At 40.4% G+C, this 27,461-nt stretch overlaps 1 protein-coding gene across 1 annotated transcript in view; it reads right to left on the bottom strand.

Moving 5' to 3' along the window:
* The window catches only part of LOC126199272 (uncharacterized), a 252,436-nt gene that overhangs the window by 47,628 nt on the left and 177,347 nt on the right, over nt 1-27,461 (bottom strand). Inside the window, exons 9-10 of the mRNA XM_049936080.1 lie at nt 26,269-26,486; nt 22,039-22,327 (exon numbers count right to left, since the gene is read on the bottom strand). Of these exons, the coding sequence (XP_049792037.1) occupies nt 22,039-22,327; nt 26,269-26,486 (507 nt within the window). The remainder of the gene's footprint in view (nt 1-22,038; nt 22,328-26,268; nt 26,487-27,461) is intronic.

Here is a 27,461-nt window from a genome sequence, read left to right as displayed (position 1 = left end):
TCATCAATTGTGTGGGCTTGTTCAAAAATGCTCTGGATTTCAAGCAGCTCCACAAAAGAACTCATATCTGTAGAAGGGGTGAGCATGGGGCCAAGGAAGATGACCATATCGTGAAATGAAATGTCCTGAGAACTTTTGTTGAATCACATCCATGGATGCTCTTGCCATGTGGACTGTGGCACCACCCTGTTGGAACCACATTTCTCTCATGTTAACCCGATGCCTTTCAAATTATGGACAAAGAAACTTGTTTAACATTTTGATGTAGCATGCTGAAATCACAGTAATTGTGGTTCCTTCCTTTTCAAAAAAGTAAGGTCCAAAAATCCCTACCTCAGAGATACTGCACCATGGTGTTACTTTTGAGCTGTGGAGTGGTTTTTGGCAGAGTTCCTATGCATTATTTGATAGCCAGTACCAACAGTTCTATACAGCAACTTAACCATCCAGATGAAAATGAGCTTCAACACTCATGAATACTGTGACAACCGTATCTTCCAATTGAATGGTATCCATTATGCCTCAAAATTCTCCAAGTACCACAAAATCCATTTCACTAAGCTGCTAGACAATCATTTTTTGTACAGGTGAAATTAGAAACCATGATGAAAGATGTGATGAAGTAAATGATGTGACACATCCAGCAATACAGTCTTTTGCCTAATGGATCATTTTGGATTAGCAAGAAGTGCCGTTTCACTATGTGTATATTTCTTGGAGTTTGATCTGAATGGGGAAGATCAGGTGGTTTCTTCTTCATCACAGGTCCAGTACTTCTAAATGTTGTGTTTCAAATCGGGACTGCATCTCGGTGTGCAACCTAAAATTTTTGATGGAAAAGATGTTGAACATTGACCACAGAACCATTGTTTCTAAAGAATTGCTCAACCACGAACACAGCATGCCGTACACTCCAATAATCCGTAATGAAACTACATTATCTGAGCTGTCTGCCAACAGTCACTCAACATCAATACTCCCACTTGTCACAGAGTACTAGCAGCGGAGGAGGGGGGGGGGGGGGGGGGGGTTTACTCCATCCTGTATAGCAACCATGAGGGAAGATGTTGACCTGTGGAAACTTCACCATTTATTGTGATAATGTGTGTGTTTCATGCGCTATTAAGGAAATAATTGCTTAAAGAAACAGTGCTGCTACCAGAAAGGATGGAAAAATAAAAACATATGCTCTGTCAACAAAGTCCTATGATTAGTCATGTGAAATATAGATTAGAGTGCACTGCTACTGCAAAAATGTGTTATCAATAGAATAATGTGTTGTAACTGTGAACAGTGTACTGTTTTAAGTGTGCAAATGACAGTCAAAAGAAGAAAATCTGGTTCTGTTTTAACTGCCTCAAAGACAGTTTAAGCCATAAATTACACAGTAATGACTGTAAAGTCGAAATTATCCCAGTTCTTTTAGATGAAACCAGGGGCAGTGGCAAGGGGGGTGGGATATGGGGGCTATAGCCGCCCCTCCCCTTCTAATGGAGTATCATATTACACTGGATAAAATGACTTCAGATATCAACGAATATATTACTCCAACAGATTCAATCCTTTTTTTATATAATTATCTAGCAATATAGATTGCAATGTATATCAAACACATTTTAACAAAAGAATAAGAGCAGCAAATCGCTTACTATCTAAACCAATAAATATCATTTAACATAAAATGGGCATATTATCTGGAGACATGACGTTGTTCACGTCAGCTGAGAATTTGCTAGTAGTTTTTGGATAAAAATAGATAGCTGAGGACAGTAGCTGCTAGCCAAAGCTAACTAAATATATGTAAACAGCTCAAAGACAGAGAAAATTTAATCTAATGGAACAAATAACAGAGAATCAAAGTGTTAAACTATTGTGTCCCATAAGAGACCAAAGGCTCTCATGATCTGAACACACAAGGTATCTAATCAAAAATTTTGTACACATACCTCCTCTTTTATACAAACTAAGAAATTATGGTATCAAAAATATATTACTTCTGTTAATATGCCTTCTTTCATGACAGTGGCAGTACGGTGTTCTATTACAAGGAAACTCGTCAGGTTCAAGTTAAATATTCAGATGGAAGAAAAAAGCAATCAGACATATCTGGGTCCCCAAGAATTCCATGAAAACCATTACAAAGGACTCTAAGCCTGTGTGTGTGTGTAAAAAAATTGGAAAATATATGTCAAAGATAAATTGAGATCAAATGTACAAGGATCTTTCAGTAAATAATCCTCCCATTACTTTTTTACAGCCATAACATGTATGAGAACATCATTTTAGTTGCTTCAAATTTGAGATTTCTTCTGCGTGTTAAAATGTTCCCCTTTGTTAATGATTAATCTTCTCATGAACTTGGCTTTTCTCTTACATTGTGGTTACTGAGTATTATTTAGCTCACCTTTAGTCTTGACCATGGATAAATTGTGTAAATCAATACTATGATTCTCAACAATGTAGGAAAAGACAGATTGCTACTTACCATAAAGAAGACACATTAAGTTGCAGGCAGGCACAATTAAAAGACACTTGCATAAAGCTTTCAGCCACAGCCTTCATCAACAAAAGAGAAACACACATCATTCATACACACAAGCAAGCACACCTCATGCACAGCATCTTGGGCCAGAATGCTGGCATACTGGCCACAGATGCTGGAGATGACAGTCATGTGTGCATGAGGTGTGCTTGCTTGTGTGTACAAATCGTGTGTGTTTGTCTTTTGTTGATGAAGGCTGTGGCTGAAAGCTTTATGCAAGTGCCTTTTAATTGTGCCTGTCTGCAACTTAACATTTCTGTCTTTTCCAGCCCAAGATGCTGGAGTTGGCAGTCACATGTGCACATTGTTGATATTCCTACATGGGGTTTCCATTGTTTGATTTAACTAGGCTTCTCAGATATATGTGCCATTTATTCTTGAATGATGATGCAATAACTCTTCAAAATAAGCAGTTCTTTGTATCACATGCAAATGTTAACTTGAGAGATCTAAATTTTACAACAGAGTGAATATGTATTTCAAACTATACTTTTGTTTCTTTTTTATCACTTTTTCTTACTGATATCCATGGTTTTTGCTGCAGGGCCAATGTATTTCTCTGACCTGGGACTATGATCCATGGAGCATGTACAAACAATCCGACCACTTGGGTAGTTAATGTGATCATAATCCCATCTCGAAGACACATGTAGTCCTTTGTGATTACTTGCCACATGCAAATGTATACCCCAAATAGGCACAATAGTTTGCTCTCCTAAACATTAAATTATTATGTTGTTTGAAAGCATGTGAGCAGCATTCATCAGCAAGGTAGGCATAGGGTTACACATCACTTTTCTGGGCTGTAAACCCACAACTTGTGTGAAGTTTCCAACAATGCTGACATATGGCACAGCTGTAGTGAATGACCAAATAGGTGTCTATGCAAGACACAGGTTACAAGCAATATCCTGTAATTTAATTCTTATTGTGGAAAATAAACTGTGATGAACATCCATAAATGTTTGTGTGCAGTGTATGGTAATTATGCAGTTGATAAGCATACTATTGTGTGACCGGTAAAGAGAGACAGGAAGTATAGAAATTGAGTTGGCCTCCTGCCAGAGCTGCTGACATGATGAACTGTGTGGAAGCCATTGTTCATGCAGACCGGCACATAACTTGGCAGATGGCTTTGCAGCCATCAGTGAGCATTGGAAGTATGCAGTGATTGATACTCTTGGATATTCACAGGTGCGCTCAAGAAAGGTTCTATAAAAAGTCACAACAGAACACAAGATTGGAAGATAAGCCATTTCATCTGAACTGATATATCAGTTTGAAGCCAATTGAGAGGCCTTTCCAACACAGGTCATTACAGTTGGTGAAACCTGGGTGCACCACTATGAGCTGGAAACAAAATCTCAGTCTCTGGAGTGGTTCCACCCCCAATCAACAAAAAAGGGGAAATTCAAGGCACTTCCCTCTACTGGGAAAATCATAACTGTAGTGTTTTGGGATAGGAATGGTGCCATTCTCATGGATGAGTTGCCACAATGGTCAACCATTAATTGGGAGGCATATATGAAGACTCAAGAACTGTTTCCATCATGTTCAGTCTGACAAGAATCCAAAAGAAATCTTGCTCAAACATGACAATGCATGTCCACATGTCTCATAAGCTGGGAACAAATCACCAAATTAGGTTGGACACCATTGCCTCATCCATCCCATAGTCCTGGTGCTCTTGGACATCCATCTGTTTGGGCCATCATGGGACACATTTTGAAGATTATGAGAGTTAATCCATGCAGTGAAACCATGGTTACAAATAGAGGACAAGAGCTTTTACAAACAGGGAACACACTCTCTTACACAATGCTGTCATAAAATCATAGAACATGATGCAGACTGTGTAGAAAAATAGAACTTGTAAGAGAAATGTTGACTGATATTATCACCAAATTGTAGCTCCTAAGAATAAATATGTACTGAAAAAATTGTGATTTTTTTTATAAATAATACATACCATTTTCAATACTGTCAGTCATACACAAGAGCCATAAATATCTAAGCTTGAAGTTAGACAACAAACTGCCATCATAGTAAAAAAACTTTCCTTTCAATAAATTCAAGCACATATTAGACACTTGGATTAAAATAAAAGCATATTATTTGGTTGAAGAACTCCTTCAAAGTAATTTGAATAACATAAATAGTGAGTAAAAAAACTCTAATTCTAGCAGATAAGTCTATTGTGTATTGGTTACTTACTCAAATAATATGTAGATAGATACTGGAAGTCTGGAAAGCAGTGTGGTCTACCTGATTAAATGCGCAACCTGACAAAAAAGGTGAACTACCCATAAGACATGGCCAGATGTCAAATTAACTTCGTACACATGCACATCCTCTGTGGATATGTAAATGTTTCTATTATTTATGACAGTTGGAATGGGCACCAGAGTCCATTATTGTTGTTTGTGTTTGGTGTTGTTACTAGGTGTGTTATGGTATATAAGGCATGTGAAAAGCCTCAGATGTTGAGTGATCACTGTGAAGGACATGGAGGCATTGCATATGCATGTGAGACAGTGTTATCAGGACCTTACAGTCTGGAAGGTGCCTCACTGTGGGTCTCCATTTCATCAGCTGGTCAAATTGTTCAATATCTAGATTTGAGGAGCATTCAAATGTGACAGCTGTCTGATGTTGAACTGCATGGAATGTGAGGGCAGGCATACTCATCCTTCAAGTAGACCAAGTCTGTTTGTATATGCACCTACCATTTGAGAACAAGTAATGGTCTCCCTGCTTTATTCTCTGTCATCTTGCACCACCAGTTGCAAACTAGCAGCAGCCGGACCAGGGAATTAGCATTCAACGTGTAGGCTGCCATTAACATCTCAACACAAACGGTTGAGGATGGAGTGTTACAGTGGCCAGGAAGCATGTACTGGTGATGAATGGCATTGTATTGTGTTCAGCAATGAATCACGATTCTGCACTATCCTGGAGGACCACTGTTGTCAAGTATGAGAATGACCTGGAGAGTAGTCCCATTCTTACAATGTTTTGGAGAGGCACCACAGTGTTACTACTGGTGGCAAGGTGTGGGGATCCATCAGCTACAACTTCACGTCACAGATGGCAGTGATTGAGGGAACTCTGGCAGCATAAAGGTATATCACAGACATCCTGCATCTTCATGTGTTTTCTCTTATGCACCAGTAGCATGGTGTCATTTTTCAACAGGACAATGCTTGTCCACACATGGAGTGTGAGCTATCTGCATGATTTGAGATAGTCACATGGCCATCAAGATCCCCATATTTGTTGCTGATAGAAAATGTTTGGGACCAGCTTGGGCATCAACTCCATCCCTGAGCCATTATCCAGGACATCAAAGACCAACAACAAAATTATAGGCCAACTTGCCTCAGGAGAGGATACAACAACCAAATCAGTGTATACATGCAGGCCAGAGGGAGCACAGTGTGAATCTGATAAGTGGGCTCATACTTCCAAGTTGTAAATTTGACACTCACTTTTGTAATCACTGAAATAATATCACATACTGTAACCCATCAATTTGTGAAGTTTCATTTGGTTTCCTAGTCCCCTTTATGGGTACTTCAATTTTCTTTGTCAGGCAACATATATGGGGAGGCATATATTACTTGTAAACATATATTACTGGTGGAGTCTTGAATCGAAAGACTGGTCTGATGCAGCTCTCCATACTACTCCATTTTGTTCAAGCCTCTTCATGTCTGAATAACTACTGCATCCTGCATACTGCTTACTGTATCCACGAGTTGGTCACCTCTACAGTTTTTATCCCCCACACTTCCCTCCTACTATTTTTCATGTAGCAAGATGAGAACATCTAGGAAAACCAGAACGAGCCCATGGTGCTCACAAAAACACAGTGTATCAACCTAATGGGTGAGCAGAGAATCCGATAGCAAGGTCAGGGACAGACAAAGAATTATCAGAGCATGACATTGTGAAGAATTCACAAAATGAATGCAAGCAAGCATAAGCCAAATAAACAAGAATCTGGGTTAATGTTAGCATGCAACTGACTTTGGATTCCACATGGTAGTACTAGGAATGTTTGAATTTTAAAGGCGCTATCCATTGTATGTGACACTCGCACTGTTTATGATGGGGTCACATATCACTCCAACTATATTAAATATACTTAAATGATATTTTACTTAGTAGCATGTAATCTATTTATATTGTGTATCAATAATCTGAATGTAATTATTATAACATTGCCCATGCATGTTAAATACATGTTTCGAGCTGTAAGATAAATAAATAAAACTCTTGACCACAAACAACTTCTTGTCCAACATACAGGAGTCTGGCAAGGATATCAAACCAACATTACCAAACTGAAAATTTGTTGGTGCCTCAGGATGTCTCCTATCAATTGATCCCTTCTTTCAGTCAAGTTGGGCCATAAATTTCTTTTGTCCCCAATTTGATTCAGTACCTCCTCATTAGTTACTTGATCTTTGCACCTAATCTTCACCATTCTTCTGTAGTACCACATTTCAAAAGCTTCTGTTCTCCTCATGTCTAAGCTGCTTATCATCTATGACTCACTTATGTGTAAGGCTATACTACATACAAATATCTCCAGAAAAGATTTCCTAACACTTAAATTTATGTTAGACATTAACAATTTCTTCTTTTACAGAAATGCTTATCATGCTATAGTCAACCAACATTTTATATCCTCTCTACATTGGCCATCAGCTGTTACTTTTGCTGTACAAATACCAAAACGCATTTACAACATTTACTGTTTGATTTCCTAATCTGTTCCTTCTTCAGCATCACCTGATTTAAAGCAACTACATTCCATTACCCTTGGTTTACTTTTTTTGATATTCATCTTGTAACCTCTTTCAAGGTGCTACCTATGCCATTCAACTGCTCTTCCATGCCCTCTGCTGTCTCTGACAGAATTGCAATATCATCAGCAAGCATCAAATTTTTTTCTTCTCCCTTTACTCTAATTTGCTCTACAAATAGCTCCTTGGTTTGCTTTGCTGCTTGCTCCATGTACAGGCTGAATAACATTGGAGATAGGTTACAGCTGTGTGTGTGTCACTCTTTTCTGAGCTACTGATTGGCTTTCACGTCCTCCGCCTATTATAACTAGAGTCTAATACACCTTTGGCTGCCTGTATTTTATCCCTGCTACTTTTAGAATTTCAAAAAGTGTATTCCAGGCAACATTCTCAAAAGCTTTCTCTAAAACTACAAATATTATAAAAATAGATTTTCCTTCCTTTACCCTATATTCTGAGATAAGTTGTAATGTCCATATTACCTTGTGGGTTCCTACATTTCACCAGAAGTCAAACTTATCTGCTGCAAGGTTGGCTTCTACCAGATTTTCCATCTTCTATAAATAATGTGCAACCATAATTCATCAAACTAATGGTTTGGTAGCATTCATAGCTGTCAGTTCCTACTCTCTTTGTAACTGGAATTACTACATTCTTCAAGAAGTTTGAGGGTATTTTGCCCCTCCTATACACCAGGCAGAATAGCTTTGTCTTGGCTTTCTGTCCTAAGGATCTCAATAATTCTGAGGGAGTGTCATTGACACAGAAGGATCATACAGACATACCATTGTTTGACCATCACACCCAGACTCCTGTATGGAGGACATAGTAATAAGCATCTTTGGTGTGTTGTTGTTGTTGTTGTTGTTGCGGTCTTCAGTCCTGAGACTGGTTTGATGCAGCTCGCCATGATACTCTATCCTGTGCAAGCTTCTTCATCTCCCAGTACCTACTGCAACGTACATCCTTCTGTATCTGTTTAGTGTATTGATCTCTTGGTCTCCCTCTACAATTTTTACCCTCCACGCTTCCCTCCAATACTAAACTGGTGATCCCTTGATGCCTCAGAACATGTCCTACCAACCAATCCCTTCTTCTAGTCAAGTTGTGCCACAAACTTCTCTTCTCCCCAATCCTATTCAATACCTCCTCATTAGTTATATGATCTACCCATCTAATCTTCAGCATTCTTCTGTAGCATCACATTTCGAAAGCTTCTATTCTCTTCTTGTCCAAACTAGTTATCGTCCATATTTCACTTCCATACATGGCTACACTCCACACAAATACTTTCAGAAACGACTTCCTGACACTTAAACCTATACTCGATGTTAACAAATTTCTCTTCTTCAGAAACGCTTTCCTTGCCATTGCCAGTCTACATTTTATATATTCTCTACTTTGACCATCATCAGTTATTTTACTCCCCAAATAGCAAAACTCCTTTACTAGTTTAAGTGTCTCATTTCCTAACCCAATTCCCTCAGCATCACTCGACTTAGTTCGACTACATTCCATTATCCTCGTTTTGCTTTTGTTGATGTTCATCTTATATCCTCCTTTCAAGACACTATCCATTCCGTTCAACTGCTCTTCTAAGTCCTTTGCTGTCTCTGACAGAACTACAATGTCATCGGCGAACCTCAAAGTTTTTATTTCTTCTCCATGGATTTTAATACCTACTCCGAATTGTTCTTTTATTTCCTTCACTGCTTGCTCAATATACAGATTGAACAACATCGGGGAGAGGCTACAACCCTGTCTCACTCGCTTCCCAACCACTGCTTCCCTTTCATGCCCCTCGACTCTTATAACTGCCATCTGGTTTCTATACAAATTGTAAATAGCCTTTCGCTACCTGTATTTTACCCCTGCCACCTTCAGAATTTGAAAGAGAGTATTCCAGTCAACATTGTCAAAAGCTTTCTCTAAGTCTACAAATGCTAGAAACGTAGGTTTGCCTTCCCTTAATCTAGCTTCTAAGATAAGTAGTAGGGTCAGTATTGCCTCATGTGTTCCAATATTTCTACGTAATCCAAATTGATCTCCTCCGAGGTCGGCTTCTACCAGTTTTTCCATTCTTCTGTAAAGAATTCGCGTTAGTATTTTGCATCTGTGATTAATTAAACTGATAGTTCGGTAATTTTCACATCTGTCAGCACCTGCTTTCTTTGGGATTAGAATTATTATATAATTCTTGAAGTCTGGGGGTATTTTGCCTGTCTCATACATCTTGCTCACAAGATGGTAGAGTTTTGTCAGGACTGGCTCTCCTAAGGCCGTCAGTAGTTCTAATGGAATGTTGTCTACTCCCGGGGCCTTGTTTTGACTCAGGTCTTTCAGTGCTCTGTCAAACTCTTCACGCAGTATCGTATCTCCCATTTCATCTTCATCTACATCCTCTTCCATTTCCATAATATTGTTCTCAAGTACATCGCCCTTGTATAGACCCTCTATATACTCCTTCCACCTTTCTGCTTTCCCTTCTTTGCTTAGTACTGGGTTCCCATCTGAGCTCTTGACATTCAAACAAGTGGTTCTCTTCTCTCCAAAGGTCTCTTTAATTTTCCTGTAGGCAGTATCTATCTTACCCCTAGTGAGATAAGCCTCTACATCCTTACATTTCTCCTCTAGCCATCCCTGCTTAGCCATTTTGCACTTCCTGTCGATTTCATTTTTGAGACATTTGTATTCCTTTTTGCCTGCTTCATTTACTGCATTTTTATATTTTCTCCTTTCATCAATTAAATTCAATATTACTTCTGTTACCCAAGGATTTCTACTAGCCCCCGATTTTTTACCTACTTGATCCTCTGCTGCCTTCACTATTTCATTCCTCAAAGCTACTCATTCTTCTTCTACGGTATTTCTTTCCCCCATTCCTGTCAATTGTTCCCTTATGCTCTCCCTGAATCTCTGTACAACCAGAGGCGGCTTCCTCTTTCATTTCTTGGCCCCAATCCATATTCTCCTACTATATTTCCTTCTCTCCCTTTTCCTACTACTGAATTCCAGTCACCCATGACTATTAAATTTTTGTCTCCCTTCACTACCTGAATAATTTCCTTGATTTCATCATACATTTCTTCAATTTTTTCGTCATCTACAGAGCTAGTTGTCATATAAACTTGTACTACTGTAGTAGGCGTGGGCTTCGTGTATATCTTGGCCACAATAATGCGTTCACTATGCTGTTTGTAGTAGCTTACCCGCACTCCTATTTTCCTATTCATTATTAAAGCTACTCCTGCATTACCCCTATTTGATTTTGTATTTATGATCCTGTATTCGTCTGACCAAAAGTCTTGTTCCTCCTACCACCGAACTTTACTAATTCCCACTATACCTAACTTTAACCTATCCATTTCCCTTTTTAAATTTTCTAACTTACCTGCCCAAATAAGGGATGACATTCCACGCTCCGATCCGTAGAACGCCAGTTTTCTTTCTCCTGATAACGACGTCCTCCTGAGTAGTCCCCGCCCGGAGATCCGAATGGGGGACTATTTTACCTCCGGAATATTTCACCCAAGAGGACGCCATCATCATTTCACCATACAGTAAAGCTGCATGCCATCGGGAAAAATTATAGCTGTAGTTTCCCCTTGCTTTCAGCCGTTCGCAGTACCAGCACAACAAGACCGTTTTGGTTAGTGTTACAAGGCCAGATCAGTCAATCATCCAGACTGTTGCCCCTGCAACTACTGAAAAGGTTGCTGCCCCTCTTCAGGAACCACACGTTTGTCTGGCCTCTCAAGAGATACCCCTCCATTGTGGTTGCACCTACGGTACGGCTATCTGTATCACTGAGGCACGCAAGCCTCCCCACCAACAGCAAGGTTCTTGGTTCTTGGGGAGGATCTTTGGTATAGAGAACTGAAAGAGTTGAAAATAAATAAGTCACAAACTCCAGATGGAACCTCAGTTTGGTTGTACAGAGTGCACTCTATGGTTCTGACCCCTCACTTAGCTTGCATTTATCATGACTCTCTTGCCCAGCACAAAGTCCAAACAGACTGGAAGAAAGTGCAGGTGACTCCTGTTTGTAAGAAGGGCAAAAGAACAGAACCACAAAATTACAAACCAATACACTTAATAACTCTTTGCTGCTGAATTCTTGAGCATAGTCTGTTTGAATATAGTAAATTTCCCTGAGACAAAAAAGCTGCTACCCACAAATCAATGTGGATTTAGAAAGCATCATTTATACAAAATGCAGCTTGCCCTTTTCTCACAAAATCCTGCGAACGATGGATGAAGAGCAACAGGCAGGTTCCATGTCCCTATATTTCTGGAAAGCATTTCACATGGTGCCCAATTGCAGACTGTTAACAAATGTCCGAGCATACAGGACAGATTTCCAGATATGTGAGTGTCTTGAAGACTGCTGAAATACTAGAACCCAGTATGTTGTTCTAGACAGTGCAAGTTCATCAGAGACAAGAATATTGTCAGGAGTGCCCCAGCAACTTGTGATAGAACTGCTCTTGTTCTCTACATCATAAATTATCTCACAGATAGGGCGAGAAGTAATCTTTGACTGTTAGCTGGTGATGCTGTAGTATATGGGAAAGTCTCATCATTGAATGACTGTAGGATGATACAGTATGACTCAGGCAGAATCTCTGTGTGTTGTGATGAATGTCAGCATGCAAGCTACTGCAGATGAGTAGGAAAAACGATCCTATGATATTTGAATACAATACATCTAGGCATAGCATCGCAAAGCAATATGAAATGGAGCACCCTGATAAGGACGATAAAAGCAAAGGCAAATGGTTGATTTCAGTTCATCAGGAGGATTTTACATAAGTGTAGCTCATCTGTGCAGGAGGCCACACGCAGAACATTTGTGCAACCCATTCTTGAGCACTTCTCACATGTTTGGGATCCCCATCAGTTTGGATTAAAGGCAGACACTGAAGCAATTCCAATGTGTGCTGCTAGATTTGCTATTGGTGGGTTCAATCAGCTTGTAAGTGTTACGGAGATGCTTTGTAAACTCAAATGGGAATGCCTGGCAGAAAGACGGTGTTCTTTTTTTGTGAAACAGTATCCAGAAAATTTAGAGTACTGGTATTTTCAGCTGACTGCAGAACAGTTCTACTGCCGCCAATGTACATTTCACATAAGGACCGCAATGAAAAGATTAGAGAAATTTGGACTCATACAGAGGCATATAGACAGTCATCTTTCCTCACACAACTTGTAAGTGGAACAGGAGAAGAAATGACTGTAATTGGCAACAGCATTAATGGTCTCTGCCCTTGCATCTTATAAACAATGCTTCATTGTCATCTCATCTAAAAGTGCACAGAAAGTAGCTTCATTATGGACAGCTGCAATAGCAAAGTTTAACCTAACTTGCCACAGTCTGGGTCATTGTGTGCTACAAACAACTTTGTGATAAGTTTACTAGGTCTTCCTTATAAGCATGAGCTACATGTTACAGAATGGAATGTGTATTCAGTCCTTCTCAGCCATAATGACATGAAGAGAAACTAGTGATACAGATTCTCACTTGTTTTTTGGCCACAGTTTGTCAGTGGCTGTTCATGCAGACAGACAGCTTGTTGGTTGTCATGCCTACATAGAATGCAGCACAGTGGTTGCAGCTTAGCTAGTAAATCACATGACTGGTTTCATAGGTAGCCCTGCCTTTCATGGGATAGGTGATGTTAGTGACCAGACTGGAGTAGCTGATGGTAGGAAGATATATGGGACAGGTCTTGCATCTAGGTCTATTACAGGGTTATGAGCCATGAGGGAAGGGATTGGGAGCAGGAGTTGTGTAAGAATGGACAATTATATTGTCTAGGTTCGGTGGACAGCGAAATACCAAGGTAGGAGGGGTGGGAAGGATAGTGGGCAGGACATTCCTCATTTCAGGGCACAATGAGAGGTAATAGAAACCTTGGCAGAAAATGTAATTCAGTTGCTCCAGTCCCTGATGGTACTGAGTTACCAGGGGGAATACTCCTCTGTGGCCAGACTGTGGGACTTTGGGAGGCGGTGGGAGGCTGAAGATGAGGCACGGGAGATTTGTTTTTATACAAGGATGGGAGGATAATTACGGTCAGTGAAGGCTTCAGTGAGACCCTCGGTATATTTTGAGAGGCACTGCTCGTCATTGCAGTTGTGGCTACCATGGGTGGCTAGGCTGTACAGAAGGGACTTCTTGGTATGAAATGGGTATTGCTGCTGGTTAGTAGGTTTGATATGGACGGAGGTACTGATGTAGCCATTTCTGAGGTGGAAGTCAACATCTAGGAAGGTGGCTTGTTGGGTTGAGTAGGACCAAGTGAAACAAATGAGGGAGAAGTTGTTGAGGTTCTGGAGGAATGTGAATAAGGTGTCCTCACCTTCAATCCAAATAGCAAAGATGTCATCAACGAATCTGAACCAGGTGAGGGGTTTAGGATTCTCGGTTTTTAGAAAGGATTCCTCTAGATGGCCCATGAATAGGTTAGCATAGGATGGTGCCATGTGGGTGCCTATAGCCGTACCATGGATTTGTTTGTAGGTAATGCCTTCAAAGGAGAAGTAATTGTGGGTGAGGATATAGGAGACTAGGAAGGAGGCTGTTAGTTTAGAATCCATAGGGTGTCTGGTAAGGTAGTGTTCAATAGCAGTAAGGCCATGGGCGTTAGGAATGTTAATGTACGGGGAGGTGGCATCAATAGTGACGAGCAGGGCACCGTGTGGTAAAGGGACAGGAACTGTGGAGAGTCGGTCAAGGAAATGGTTAGTATCTTTTATATAGGAGGATAGGTTCCAGGTAATAGGTTGAAGGTGTTGGTCTATGAGACCAGAGATTCTCTCAGTGAGGGCACAGTAACTGGCCACAATGGGGTGTCCTAGGTGGTTGGGTTTATGGACTTTAGAAAGCACGTAGAAGGTGGGAATGCGGGGAGTGGTAGGGGTAAGTAGAGAGATGGACTCTGGGGAGAGGTTTTGGGATGGAACTAAGGATTTGAGTAGTGACTGGAGATCCTGCTGGATTACTGGAATGGGACCACTGTGGCATGGTTTGTAGGTGGGAATATCTGACAGCTGATGGAGTCCTTCTGCAACGTAATCCTTGTGGTTCAAAACAATGGTGTTGAATCCTTTGTCTGCAGGTAGGATTATAAGGTTGGGATCAGTTTTTAAATGGTGGACTGTGGTTCTTTCTGTGGATGTAAGGTTAGTTTGCATGTTGAGGGATCTGGGGAATGTTGGTGAGGCAAGGTTTGCGGTTAAGAAATTCTGGAAAGTTAACATGGGGTGGTTTGGAGGCAGTGGGGGTGGATCATGGTTGGATGGAGGAGTGAACTGAGTTAGGCAAGGTTCAATATTGGCCTCTGGTTGAGTCTGATTGTTCGGGTTGGTGGCGAAAAAGTGTTTCCACTGTAGGGACCAGGAGAAGGAGAAAAGGTCTTTAACTAGTCATGCATGGTTGCATTTGGGAGTGGGGCAAAAGGTGAGGCCTTTGGAAAGGACTGATATTTCTGTGGGACTAAGGCTTCTGGAGGAAAGGTTCATAACTGTGTTGCGGGTCTGTTTAGGTTCTGGTTTTTGTGTGGTGGTGGGAGGGAGTTTTTGAGGGTGGGGTAAGTGTAGTAAGTCTGCAAGACAGGTTTTGTCATCTATGAGGGGGTGTGGGAGAGGTTTGGAGGTGGCTTTAGAAGTGGTGGACAGTGCTACTCTGAGACGGGAGTAGGAAGTGAGCAGTATGGAGAGCTTTATGAGGTGACTTTGTGCATGTTGCTCAAGTTCCTGCAGGGTAAGAGTTTCAATGTGTGTTATGAATTCCAGGAATTTGGGATTACATAGCAGGAGAATTTTGTGGATGGAGAGAAGATACTGCAAGAAGGATTGGGCTTGATTGATATGGTTTTGCAGGACTATGTTGGTGAAGGCTAAGTATTGGCAGAACCTGAAAAGGTGGAGGTCATTGTGGAAGGAGGGGTGTCAACCAGAGATGGGTATTTTGATCGTAAGGCCATTAGAGGGTATTTCATGAGCCAACCAATATGTGGGACCGGGATCTGGTACACCCGTCCAGTCCCCTCCCTGTTGCCATTCCATCACTATACAGCCGTCTTTTCACTGCCACACCTAGTCTTTTAATTTCTTTTCCTTTGATTTCTCTCCTCTCCGCTACTTTCCCCCTTCCCCCTCCACATCTTCTCTCCTGCCTTCCATCTAAATTGCAACACTTCACTGTCCTCCACTCCCACCATACTATCCCTCCCCCTCCCCACCCCAGCCTCCTCCTTACCGCCACCCAGTCGCCACTCCCATCATGCATTGGTGCTGCTGCTCGTACTGTAGTTTCAGTTCTCTGAGACTGTAGACATGTGTGTCATGTGTGACATGTGTGTCTACTGCTGACAGAGGCCTTAATGGCCGAAAGCTATAACTGTTTTTGTTGTGCCTATCGTGACTCAGCATCTCTGCTATATTGTGAGTAGCAACTTTCCTTCTCTGGTATCGCTACATTCCATTTTGGATTTTCCATTGTATGATTATTGCCTGACCGCTTTTTTTAACCTAACCCTGTGCTGTTTTCCTTTATAACAATTTTATTTTACATCGCTATACTCAATGTCCATCCTTCTTTCTTTTCTTTCCTGTGTTTCTCTTGTTGCCTTATGAACCACACTGCACGATCTACTCATGAGCCACACTGTATCAACCATCTCGGCCGAGCACAACGGATGGCCTCAAGACCACGCTGATTATTGGTGCAGCATCTTATGTCCCACATTACTACTGCCGATATAATTGAGCCTATACCTTCAAACTGATCACGCTCCCTGTGTTAGTTCACATATTTTTGGGTGTTACCACCCGCACATTTCCGGTGCCACACAATCTTACATCTCTAACTACAAACTCCTCCCCAAACCCCACACTTTCTCCGTTTTATCCTTGTTCGCACCCACTAAATCCACCTCATCCAGTCACATCTGCCGTCCCCCTTCTTTAGGCTTATCTGCCTTCAAACCTGCTACCTACAGTAATATATATATATATATATATATATATATATATATATATATATATATATATATATATATATATTTATTTATTTATTTATTTATTTATTTATTAATGATTAGTTATTCTCTACTATGACCCTTGTGACTTCTCACCAATTTTAGTAAGTTTTTGCCTTCCACTATCATCGTATTCCTCAGATTTCATCTCGGTTTCCCCCCCCCCCCCCCCTCCCCCCTTCATTTAGTCATTTTCGTACTTTTCATGAGTATTTGGGTGTATTTTTGCATACTTTTTTGGATGTAATACTACTTTCTTATGTAATTTTTAGCATTTTTTGCACCACCAAGGGTCCTTGCTCCTTACATCTGTGTCAATACAGAAAAGTTTCCTTATCCCCAGCCAGATCCCAGTCCCATGTATTGTTCCTGCATCATTGGTTGGCTCATGAAATACCCTCTAATGGCCTTACCATCAAATTACCCATCTCTGGTTGACACCCCTCCTTCCACAATGACCTCCACCTTTTCAGATTCTGCCAATCCTTAGCCTTCACCAACATAGTCCTGCAAAACCATATCAATCAAGCCCAATCCTTCTTGCAGTATCTTCTCTCCATCCACAAAATTCTCCTGCTATGTAATCCCAAATTCCTGGAATCCATAACACACATTGAAACTCTTACCCTGCAGGAACTTGAGCAACATGCACAAAGTCACCTCATAAAGCTCTCCATACTGCTCACTTCCTACTCCCGTCTCAGAGTAGCACTGTCCACCACTTCTAAAGCCACCTCCAAACCTCTCCCACACCCCCTCATAGATGACAAAACCTGTCTTGCAGACTTACTACACTTACCCCACCCTCAAAAACTCCCTCCCACCACCACACAAAAACCAGAACCTAAACAGACCCGCAACACAGTTATGAACCTTTCCTCCAGAAGCCTTAGTCCCACAGAAATATCAGTCCTTTCCAAAGGCCTCACCTTTTGCCCCACTCCCAAATTCAACCATGCATGACTAGTTAAAGACCTCTTCTCCTTCTCCCGGTCCCTACAGTGGAAACACTTTTTCGCCACCAACCTGACCAATCAGACTTAACCAGAGACCAATATTGAACCTTGCCTAACTCAGTTCACTCCTCCATCCAACCATGATCAACCCCCTCTGCCTCCAAACCACCCCATGTTAACTTTCCAGAATTTCTTAACCGCAAACATTGCCTCACCATCATTCCCCAAAGCCCTCAACATGCAAACTAACCTTACATCCACAGAAAGAACCACAGTCCACCATCTAAAAACTGATCCCAACCTTATAATCCTACCTGCAGACAAAGGATTCAACACCATTGTTTTGAACCACAAGGATTACATGGCAGAAGGACTCCATCAGCTGTCAGATATTCCCACCTACAAACCATGCCACAGTGATCCCATTCCAGTAATCCAGCAGGATCTCCAGTCACTACTCAAATCCTTAGGCCCATCCCAAAACCTCTCCCCAGAGTCCATCTCTCTACTTATCCCTACCACTCCCTGCACTCCCCCCTTTCACATGCTACGTAAAGTCCATAAACCCAACCACCCAGGACACCCCATTGTGGCCAGTTACTGTGCCCCACTGAGAGAATCTTTGCTCTCGTAGACCAACACCTCTAACCTATTAACCGGAACCTATCCTCCTATATAAAAGATACCAACCATTTCCTTGACCCACTCTCCACAGTTCCTGTCCCTTTACCACACAGTGCCCTGCTCATCGCTATTGATGCCACCTCCCTGTACACTAACATTCCTGATGCCAATGGTCTTATTGCTATCGAACACTACCTTTCCAGATACCCTATGGGTTCCAAACTAACAGCCTCCTTCCTAGTCTCCTATATCCTCACCCACAATTACTTCCCCTTTGAAGGCATTACCTAGAAACAAATCCATGGCACGGCTATAGGCACCCACATGGCACCATCCTATGCTAACCTATTCATGGGCCATTTAGAGGAATCCTTTCTAAAAACCGAGAATCCTAAACCCCTCACCTGGTTCAGATTCATTGATGACATCTTCGCTATTTGGACTGAAGGTGAGGACACCTTATTCACATTCCTCCAGAACCTCAACAACTTCTCCCTCATTTTTTTCACTTGGTCCTACTCAACCCAACAAGCCACCTTCCTAGATGTTGACCTCCACCTCAGAAATGGCTACATCAGTACCTCTGTCAATATCAAACCTACTAACCACCAGCAATACCTCAACTTTGACAGCTGCCACCCATTTCATACCAAGAAGTCCCTTCTGTACAGCCTAGCCACCCGTGGTTGCCACAACTGCAATGACGAGCAGTGCCTCTCAAAATATACCGAGGGTCTCACTGAAGCCTTCACTGACCGTAATTATCCTCCCATCCTTGTATAAAAACAAATCTCCCATGCCTCATCTTCAGCCTCCCACCACCTCCCAAAGTCCCACAGTCTGGCCACAGAGGAGCATTCCCCTGGTAACTCAGTACCATCAGGGACTGGAGCAACTGAATTACATTCTCTGCCAGGGTTTCTATTACCTCTCATTGTGCCCTGAAATGAGGAATGTCCTGCCCACTATCCTTCCCACCCCTCCTACCATGGTTTTTCGCTGTCCACCGAACCTAGACAATATAATTGTCCATTCTTACACAACTCCTGCTCCCAATCCCTTACCTCATGGCTCATAACCCTGTAATAGACCTAGATGCAAGACCTGTCCCATATATCTTCCTACCATCAGCTACTCCATTCCAGACACTAACATCAATTATCCCATCAAAGGTGGGGCTACCTGTGAAAGAGGTCATGTGATTTACAAGCTAAGCTGCAACCGCTGTGCTGCATTCTATGTAGGCATGACAACCAACAAGCTGTCTGTCCACATGAATGGCCACCGACAAACTGTGGCCAAAAAACAAGTGGACCACCCTGTTGCTGAACACACTGACAAACATGATATCCCTCATCTCAATGAGCCTGTGCCATATGGATCGTTCCCACCAACACCAGCTTTTTTGAATTGCGCAGGTGAGAACTTTCCCAGCAATACATCCTACATTCCCGTAACCCTCCTGGCCTCAACCTTCATTAGTCACTGTCCTCACCCATCCAGCCCCCTCCCTATTCCCTTTCCAGCACTACACAGCCATCATTTCACCGCCACACCCAGTCTTTTAATTTTTTTTAATTTTTATCTTATTTCTCTCCTTTCCGCTACTTACCCCTGCCCCCTCCACACCTTCTCTCCTGCCTTCTGTCTAAACTGCAACACTTCACTGTCCGCCACTTCCACCATACTATCCCTCCGCCTCCCCTCCCCAGCCTCCTCCTTACTCCCACCCAGTCGACACTCCCATCATGCACTGGTGCTGCTGCTCACAGTGTGGTTTCAGTTCTATGAGACTGCAGATGTGTGTGTAAGTTGCTTTTGTGTGTGTGTGTGTGTGTGTGTGTGTGTGTGTGTGTGTGTGTGTGTGTGTACTGCTGACAAAGGCCTTAATGGCCGAAAGCAGTAATTGTGTGAACCTTTTTGTTGTGCGTATTGCAACTCAGCATCTCTACTATAAGGTGAGTAGCAACTTTCCTTCTCTGGTATTGTTACATCCATCCTGTATTTTCCATTGTTTAACTTCTTTCCAGTAATCTTCTTCTTGCAATTTGTCAGTGTGATGCTTCCCAATCAGAAATAGTGATTTAGTCTATTGCTTAATGGATCAGTCTTTCAGTGTTGGCTACTTTAAATGTAATATTTTTATCTGCAACATATCTCTTCACCTGTGGCCACACCAGTTCTATTGGATTATAAATGGAATGATAAAGTGGTATTTGCACTACCCTGAGACCGTGTTGCAGAGCTATTGAATCAATTGTGTGTATTTTACTGCTGCATTTTCAAATCTTAACAAGCTCCAGCAGCTCTTTTCTAGTTTGTGTTTCAGTATGTCATATATTATTACTTCACAGGCATGAAAGAATATAACTTTTTCTGGTGTTTGTAGTGGGAGGCCTGTTGAGAATAACAGTGGTAGCTTGCATTGTCCACAGCAATGACGGAGCCTGGATGCAAAGAAGGCAATAGCTGATTCTTAAACCATTCTAAAAACATTTCTTCATTCATTTTGCAATGACAGACAGAGTTGGTTTTTGATTTTGGTTGAAATATAAGTTTACTTTGAGGCACAAATCTGATAGTAGAGAAACTGTTGTAACATGTTATAAGAGGCCCTCCTTTTCCCATTGGAACTCAAGCTGCCTTTTTCCTCTGTTGTGTGCCAAATAAAATTTCTGTGCATTTTTGGTTCACTTAAGCTTTGTCCAATTAATACACAGCTGATATTCCTTTTGATCTGACTTCATGCACTGCTCTCAGAAACACCTTTCTAGCAGCAGCAATATAACTTTGTTCCATTAAAAATTTATGTATGTAATTAAATTGTTCACACATAAATCTGATGTTCTTCAATATTCTTTGATTGACCTTGCACCTCCTTCAAACCCAGTAGTTTCACATATAACAGCGAGCAATTTTGCTGCTGTGGGGAACTCGCCTCTTTCATAAAATTCGAGAACCTTCTGACATAAAACATCTTGATCAAAGTTGTCAATTCCTGTTACATGCTTTAGCATGCAATGTTTCTTCCATAGAGACTGAAATTCCAAATTTCCAGTTGCCTGCTGAGACAGCTTGCCCTTCTGTACAATGTGTCTAACAGTTTGTACACCAATATTACCACAGGCCTCTGCTGTGCATTCCTGCACTTTGGCAATGTCACAGACTGGCTTATCTGAATATGCCTGGTATTTGAAGAAGGAGTACACTCCCTTGTCTGTATGAGAATCACTTGGTGCCTTCCAGGTATATCAGCCATTATGAGAAAATTCACAGAACACACAGAACACCACAGAAATCAGCAAATCATTCCACACATGTAAAACATGATAGAAAGCTCAAATACAATGAAAGTTTACACAGTACGGAATGTGGAAACAGACTGTTGTGTTGACTGGCTAGCTGCATAGCTGTCAACTGTGTGTCCCCAGTTCAGAGGCCATAAACACTGTCATGGACTACAGTAATAGTACAAGGTACCCTTCACCACACACCATACAGTGTCTTGTAGAATATGTATGTTGATGTACGTGTACTCTAGGCACCTTATTTTGACTTAGGTCTTTCAGTGCTCTGCCAAATTCTTGCTGCAATATCATATAACCCACCCTAATCAACTTCCTCTTCCCTTTCCATAACATTATGTTTAAGTCCATTGTCCTTATATAGCCCTTCCATATATTTCTTCCATCTGTCAGTTCTCCCTTCTCACTTAGTGCCAGTTTGTCATCTGAGCTGATAAATGCTACCTATAGGAAAACTGAAGAGCCTGCTGAAATACTAGAACCAAGTATGTTGTTCTGGAAAGTGCATGTTCATTAGAGACGAGGATATTGTCAGGAGTGCCCCAGCGACTTGTGATACAACTGCTCTTGGAAAGAAGAGAATCAGCTGTATGATACAGCTGCTTCTCTTCTTTCCAAAGGGCTCTTCAATTTTCCTATAGGTAGCAACTATCTTTCCTCCAGTTATGTGTGTTTCTACATCCAAATTAATATGATTTTTAGCTTTAAATGAATGTACCTTCTCAGTATGGGCACATAATATTACACTTAACTTACCTGTTTATTACAACAAATGGCATAAGTGAAGCAGCCTGAACCCATCGCAAACACAGTTCCCCATCAACTGGAAGTTCAGCAGAGCCTGCACATAAAGGTGGAGCAGAGAATGGAACACCTCCAAGGCCTGCCATTTGTATATCTTCAATTGCTCCTTGAAGTTCTGACCATAGTACTGTTTCATTCTTGTCTTCATTTGGTTTGAATGGTAATGTTGAACCAAAGACACCAGGAACAGCAGCATCACTAAGTACCAGTGGCAAATCAAGAAATGTAGAAGCTTCAAGCACTACAACATAACAAAACAACAGAAACTATTTCCAGTATATTTATATTTTTTGCAAAAAACAGAAACTGTTGGTTCACATTAGTACCAAACTATGATCATTTGTTTGTATTTATAGGGTGTTTAAAATTAGTTGTAACTTTCGACATTTCACTCACTGGAGGGGTCATGATCCGTTGCCAAAGTAATGCCAATGAAGAGCGAGCCTTCCTACCATACCACCAGCAGTTAGCTTGGTAAAGTGTGTAGTGCCACTGTTGCCACACCATGGATAAATGGCATCACATGGAGTTGAGCATTACATGCATATCTGAATTCATCTGCTCTCATTGTAAAGTGGTATTTTCTGGTTTTGAAGTGTTCTGCAGCCATCAGTTATTATGAACAAGTGTTTTGTGTTGGCATTGCATTAATAACAACAGTGCAGCACACCTATACATGAGGTCCACAATAAAAGTTGTCATCCAAGAACACATTTATCCACTCTGAAGATAATGTTCTGCTGCACAAAATATTCTTCTGAATTCAACAATAGTAATGAACAATGTGCATACCCTCTGTAGCAATTGATAAAGCTCCAAAAATGCAGTGGAGAAAAAGCAGATATTTTGCTCTGGGTAGAAAGAAATAGTCCACTGGATAAAGTTGAACACAGCATGTACAAGGCAGAGTTAATTTGTAGAGCTGTACAAGCCAGGCTACCAGGTCAATGAAATAGCAAACACTGAAGGGCATAGTTTAATCAGGCTTGCTCTGTATCATGCTCATTCGAATCTGACTGAGAATATAGGGACACAAGAAATTTGTGCTCAGCGATGTTAAAATGCTGACAAAAGATGACATTGCAAATGTTACACCACAGGACTGGTTTCGAGTTGCCAAGCATACCAAGAAGGTAGTTCAGGAGAGGGATTCATGAATGACTGTTATGAGTTTTGAATAATACATAACTTCTCTTGTTGCCATGTTAAAACCTGCTTCTTTTGACAAAACATAACAGAATGTCACTAACATTCTAATGCAGTTGAAAAAGAAACTGCAACAGAATCCTGAAACAGCATAATATTAAACTAGCAATTTAGAGCAAGATAGGTCAATAGTATACAAAAAAGCCTATTCCCAATATAAAAATCAATGTGTAACTTCTTCACTTACACAGCTGCGAAACCCACAGCAGTTCTCACTTCACCATCTATGAATGGTCCTCAAAATACATTATTTCATTGAAAAAAATCTGTAGTTGCTTCAGTATCACAGTAGATATGAACGTTTCACATATGAATCATGTGGCAAAATACTTTCCTCTTTGTGCACTATTATTTGCCAAAATCTTGTTTCAGTATCTCAGACCATTTATGAAATATGAGGAACTTGTGAATATTTCATTCTGGCTTTGTAACTGGTGCATGCATTCATGACCGAGTGCTCTTTACATATATTCCATTTTCTCAAGATTGGAGACAAATAACAATATCCTTCAAAGTTTAAAGAATAATTCAATAAGTTATCTACATTTCATATGCAGCAACATATGATGTAACATGTGCCAAATGCAAATTCATACTGACCCGTATTTTTCACTGCAAACTTTAAGAACTTCTTGCAAAAGTTTATCCTTTACAGAAATACCACAATAATTGTGACCATTAGTGATATGATAGGCAGTTCATCACAAATATGATGAATAGCAGATGTTCGAGAATAAGAGTTTATTACCAAATAGTTTCTTTAAAATTGTTTGAGAGAGATCACAGATTAGCTGACTTGTACGGCTTGTTGTTCATGCAGGCAATCAAGCCTGACAGGTTGCAGCACACTGAGGAGGGCTATCATTATTGTCAGTTGCTGACATGCTCAGTACACGCTGGCAACTGCGCCTCCCTTAACTCACTTCGTATTGAACTGTCAAAAGTCACAACTAATTTTAAACAACTATAGAATAAGTGCCATTTGCAACACACACAGCAATTAGGCAAGCTAGAAATGACCCACATTATCAAGAATCAATGTGCCTGCAATACTTCCAGCAACTGTTAAAGACTGCCTAGCAAAATTTCATCTAAGGTGAAGATGAAGATGAACCCAGTTGGATTAAATTTCAGGGAATATTGAAGCCAGAGAAGTATTTCAGTACTGATCCTGAACTTACAACCACATGTGGTAGGAACAGAGTAAGGTCCAACCATCCTACTTGTTCTTGTGACTCTCTTGACCTCAATACTTCTTTTTAATGACACATATGTTAATGCTGCACAAATTGGTACTTTCTTATTCAAGTGGGAATCCATAAAGTTTTATTTCTTGCAGTTTAATTTTCTGATTACTGATGACAACAGTTTAACTCATTTATTTGGAAACAATTTTAATAAAGTAAAGAGAGATCCATAATTTAAGATTTGGAAGGAATATGTGGAGTTGAAATTTTTAGTGAGCAAGAAGATGTTTCTTGATAATGTGACATACTTAATCTGAAAGCCCTCAATCTCCTGTTCTCTGTAAACATCTTACTTTTACAAAAATGTTCCATTCAAAAAGTTATCTGTAATCGAAGTCCTAGTGTCCCAGAAGCTTCTTATCTTAAGTAATGGTTATTTCTAAAACCCAGTTCCATAGTTTCACAGCCCTGATTTTCATTATTTCAGAAATGCCGATTTTCACTAGGAAAGCTTGTCAGCTTGAAAATTATTCAATTTGTAACGTTTCATTTTACCCTTTTTTGGTGGGCTCTGTGAATCCCCTTGGAAGAAGTAAATATTTGCATCAGTAGTACTTATAACTTTGCCTTTTTTCTAACTGTTGAGGTAATAGTTAAACATACTTGATATCTTGCTTGTTATGATTTATATTACCTCATTTTGCAGTTTTTCATGTTATAAAGTAAAATATAATAAAAGATTTTGTCATTTACTCATGCATACTTCTATAAGTAGCTGTGTAGAAATAGATTCAGTCAGTCAGTGTCCAGTAGTTAAATTGTAAACATCTACATGTGTCTGTCAGCTGTTGAAATGTAAATACCTTTGTGAACTTCTTAAAGTTAGCCAATTTGCAGTAGTTATTCAGTGGTAATTTCTCTGTGTTTTTATCAATTAACAATGTGTAATCAATAACAAATTACAGTGCATTGCAGTCTGCAGATACCAAGCACTATATTCAAAACATGTACTCATGACTCAGTGTGTGCAGGGTAGAAGTTTCTATATGCATCAAATTCATGTAACTGTGACTTAATCTGCTACCAATGAAATGTGAGATTGATTGTTGATGAGTGTAGCTTACTGGTCTGGTTTATACAATGAGACTCATGAATATTTAAAAAAGGCTAATAGTAATAAAAGTAAAATTGTGTTTCAATAAATGTGAAGGAATTGAAAACTATGGCCTTCAGTATAGTGTACATTCTTTCATGAATGTCAACCCAACCATAGGATCGTGAATCAAGACTACAGAAAATGAGACAACCAAAGGCAAATAACCAGATCAGGTAAGTTACATGGTCTCTTCTAGTTTGTAGCTAGATATGTTACTTAATCAGAGATCACAGTTTCCTTCCCCTCACCTCCCCCTTGACCAGAGAAATAATAGGATGTATAGAAGAATGTGATCTCTGAAAACAGATCCAGAGAGCTTTCCCACTACAGCATATACATATTTGTGGTCATTTCCAGAATGGGCAGCATAGACACATGGAGCTCTGCAGTTTCCATAACAATTATTCACAATGGTATCACCTATTTTCAGCACATTTGGATGCAAATGATACACAAACATGCCACTCCAAGAATACTGGTCTTCTGCTCTCTGAAATGAATATTGTATTTTGTAACTTAAATTGCCTCCTTGATCCACCACTGCAGTAGTGAAAGAAACATACAGAAAGAGCTCCTGTGATGAGCAGATAGTTACTGTTAGAGTGAGTGAGAAAGAGAGAGAGAGAGACTCACCTGGCAAAGTTGCATGAACTTTGTGATGAGATACTTGACCTCCTGAATGCTTTGCTTGCCACCAAAGTGTGCCTTCAGACAGTGGCAGTCCTTCTGGAAAGTAGTCAACTTCTTCATAAGGATGCTCAGTTTCATCCAATGGCCAGTTGTTATGTAATACAACACCTCCAAGCAGTCCTTCGTCTCTCAGTGGCTCTAGTTTTTGTAAAACTTCTGACCTGCATCACAAAAAAAAATTCTTTCTTTTCACTCCAACAAACAGGTTGACTGTGTAAATCAAAGAAAAAATTTCTGACCAGATTAACGTGAAGAATGTTACATTAAAAATCACATGAAGTAAAATTGGTTATGTGGACAGTAAAGAAATAATCTGCTTTGATCACAGCCAGCAGAGTGAACAGTGAAATAGTACGACACATCTGCAAGTTCATTTGCTCACTTATTCACTCAAAATGTATGCCCCATGACTTCCAGATAAAGGAGAACCTTTATGGATGAGGAATTATTCAAAGAATACAGCAACGAAGAGAAGTAAACACTATAAACTGTTTCTACATGCTGCACTATGAAACATTAATTCTGTATAAATTCATCAGTCAAGAATTTGCCTCATACATTTTGTCTGCAAGACAGCTATAAGTTAACACTGTGGCAAATACATAGAAAAGGCATTACCTTGAAAATATCCCCTAGTTTTTAAGGGAAACTATTCAGCTTCTAATTACCTACTAGTATTTATATCAAAAACTTATAAACGTATGGAGGCTGACAAACAACAGCAATTATTTATGAGCTGTAAATAAGAAGGTTTATTTTACTACATACATTTTCCTCTGAGGTATGGGTATAAGGGATCTACGTGAAGCAATTTTGGTGAAACACTGTCAGAATAAAACGGTGTATTGATTAAAGAGAAGGATTGCTGAATGTAGAGATAAATCATTATACTGAAGAAAGTAGAGTGATAAAATAACATGATATGAAATATTAAAAATTCTTCTTTAAATTTCCACAGACTACAACAAACTAACATCATAAACTAAGAATAAAGTATGTTGTTATTAACACAAGACCTTAGGTATTCTTGCGGCATGGAGCTCACCCCTGCCATTCCCCGCACTCCTACCTTCTATATGCTTCCCAAAGTCCATAAATCCAACTACCCAGAACACACCATTATGGCTGATTACAGT

Source organism: Schistocerca nitens, chromosome 8 (genome assembly GCF_023898315.1).
Source record: "Schistocerca nitens isolate TAMUIC-IGC-003100 chromosome 8, iqSchNite1.1, whole genome shotgun sequence".
Classification (NCBI taxonomy): domain Eukaryota; kingdom Metazoa; phylum Arthropoda; class Insecta; order Orthoptera; family Acrididae; genus Schistocerca; species Schistocerca nitens.
Note: the sequence above shows the minus strand (reverse complement) of the source record. Positions and strands in the feature narration are given on the sequence as shown.